Raw genomic sequence first — 1,061 nt, 5'->3', positions numbered from 1 at the left:
AGCAGGTCGAAGACCGCGCCGTCGACGCCGCGCTCCGCGGCGATGTGCAGGGCCGTGCGGCCGCCCTCGCGCTCGGCGAAGGTCGCCGACGCGCCGAAGGCGAGGAGCGCGCGGACGACGTCGAGCGCGCGCTTCGGGTTCGACCAGAACCACTCGACGGCGACCATGAGCGGCGTGCGGCCGCGCGCGTCGAGCGCCTCGAGGAGCCCCGAGGCCGCCGCCGTCGACGACACGTCGCGCGCGAGGAGGTAGCAGAGCACGCGCACCTGCTGGTAGCGGCAGGCGAGGTGCACCGCGGCGCCGCCCTCGTTGCCCCGGTGCGTCGCGTCGCCGCCCGCCTCGCGGAGCCGGCAGACGACGCCGACGTGGCCGTGGCGCGTCGCCCACTGCATGGCCGTCTCGTCGAGGACGCCGCCGTGGCCGTCGACGTCGACGCCGCGCCGCAGGAGCTCGTCGACGATGGCCAGGCGGTTGTTGATGGCCGCCCACTGCAGCAGGGAGCAGCCGTCGCCGTCGCGCCCGTCGGCGTCGACGGCGCCGGCGTCGAGCATGGCGACGACGTCGTCGTGGCGCCCGTACTGCGCCGCGGACACGGCGCGGTCCATGGCCGCCGCGGCAGCGCTGACGACGACGCCGGCCACGGGGCTCGCGGAGGCCATAATGCTCTCGTGGAATCCTCGAGCGCTGCCACCGGGCGGCGCGACGCCCGCCCACTCCGTCGCCCCGCCGCTGCGGACCGCCGCCTCCTCTCTGGCCGCCGACGCCGCGGCGGCCCCTCATTCCGACGGGGTCTAGTGTCGTAATCGTGCGAGCGGGAGCCGCCGCGCGCGTCACGCGGCCCGGGGCCTCGCGGCGCGATGCGCGCGCGGGAACCCCGCGGCCGCGGCCCCGCGCGGTGCCGTCGGGTCGCCGCGCGCCCGCGGCGTCGTCGAGCGCGCTATACCTTCTCGTCGCTCTTCTTCTCGGGGCACGCGAACTCGAGGCACGGCACCGGCCCGCACTCCGGGTTCGCGGGCGTGAACTGCGGCGGGGCGGCGCGGTGAGGCGCGTCGCGCGCGCGA

At 77.5% G+C, this 1,061-nt stretch overlaps 1 protein-coding gene across 1 annotated transcript; it reads right to left on the bottom strand.

Moving 5' to 3' along the window:
• Positions 1 to 164: 164 nt before the first annotated feature.
• On the bottom strand, positions 165 to 530 carry AURANDRAFT_9554 (hypothetical protein; the record flags this gene model as incomplete). The annotated part of the gene is made up of 1 exon (XM_009044642.1): positions 165 to 530. A coding segment is annotated over one exon (366 nt), but the record flags the coding sequence as incomplete, so codon positions are not given.
• Between the last annotated feature and the right edge of the window lie 531 nt (positions 531 to 1,061).

The sequence above is a fragment of the Aureococcus anophagefferens genome (assembly GCF_000186865.1).
Source record: "Aureococcus anophagefferens unplaced genomic scaffold AURANscaffold_579, whole genome shotgun sequence".
Classification (NCBI taxonomy): Eukaryota; class Pelagophyceae; order Pelagomonadales; family Pelagomonadaceae; genus Aureococcus; species Aureococcus anophagefferens.
The sequence above is the reverse complement of the archived record's forward strand: the minus strand, read 5'-3'. Positions and strand labels throughout refer to the sequence as shown.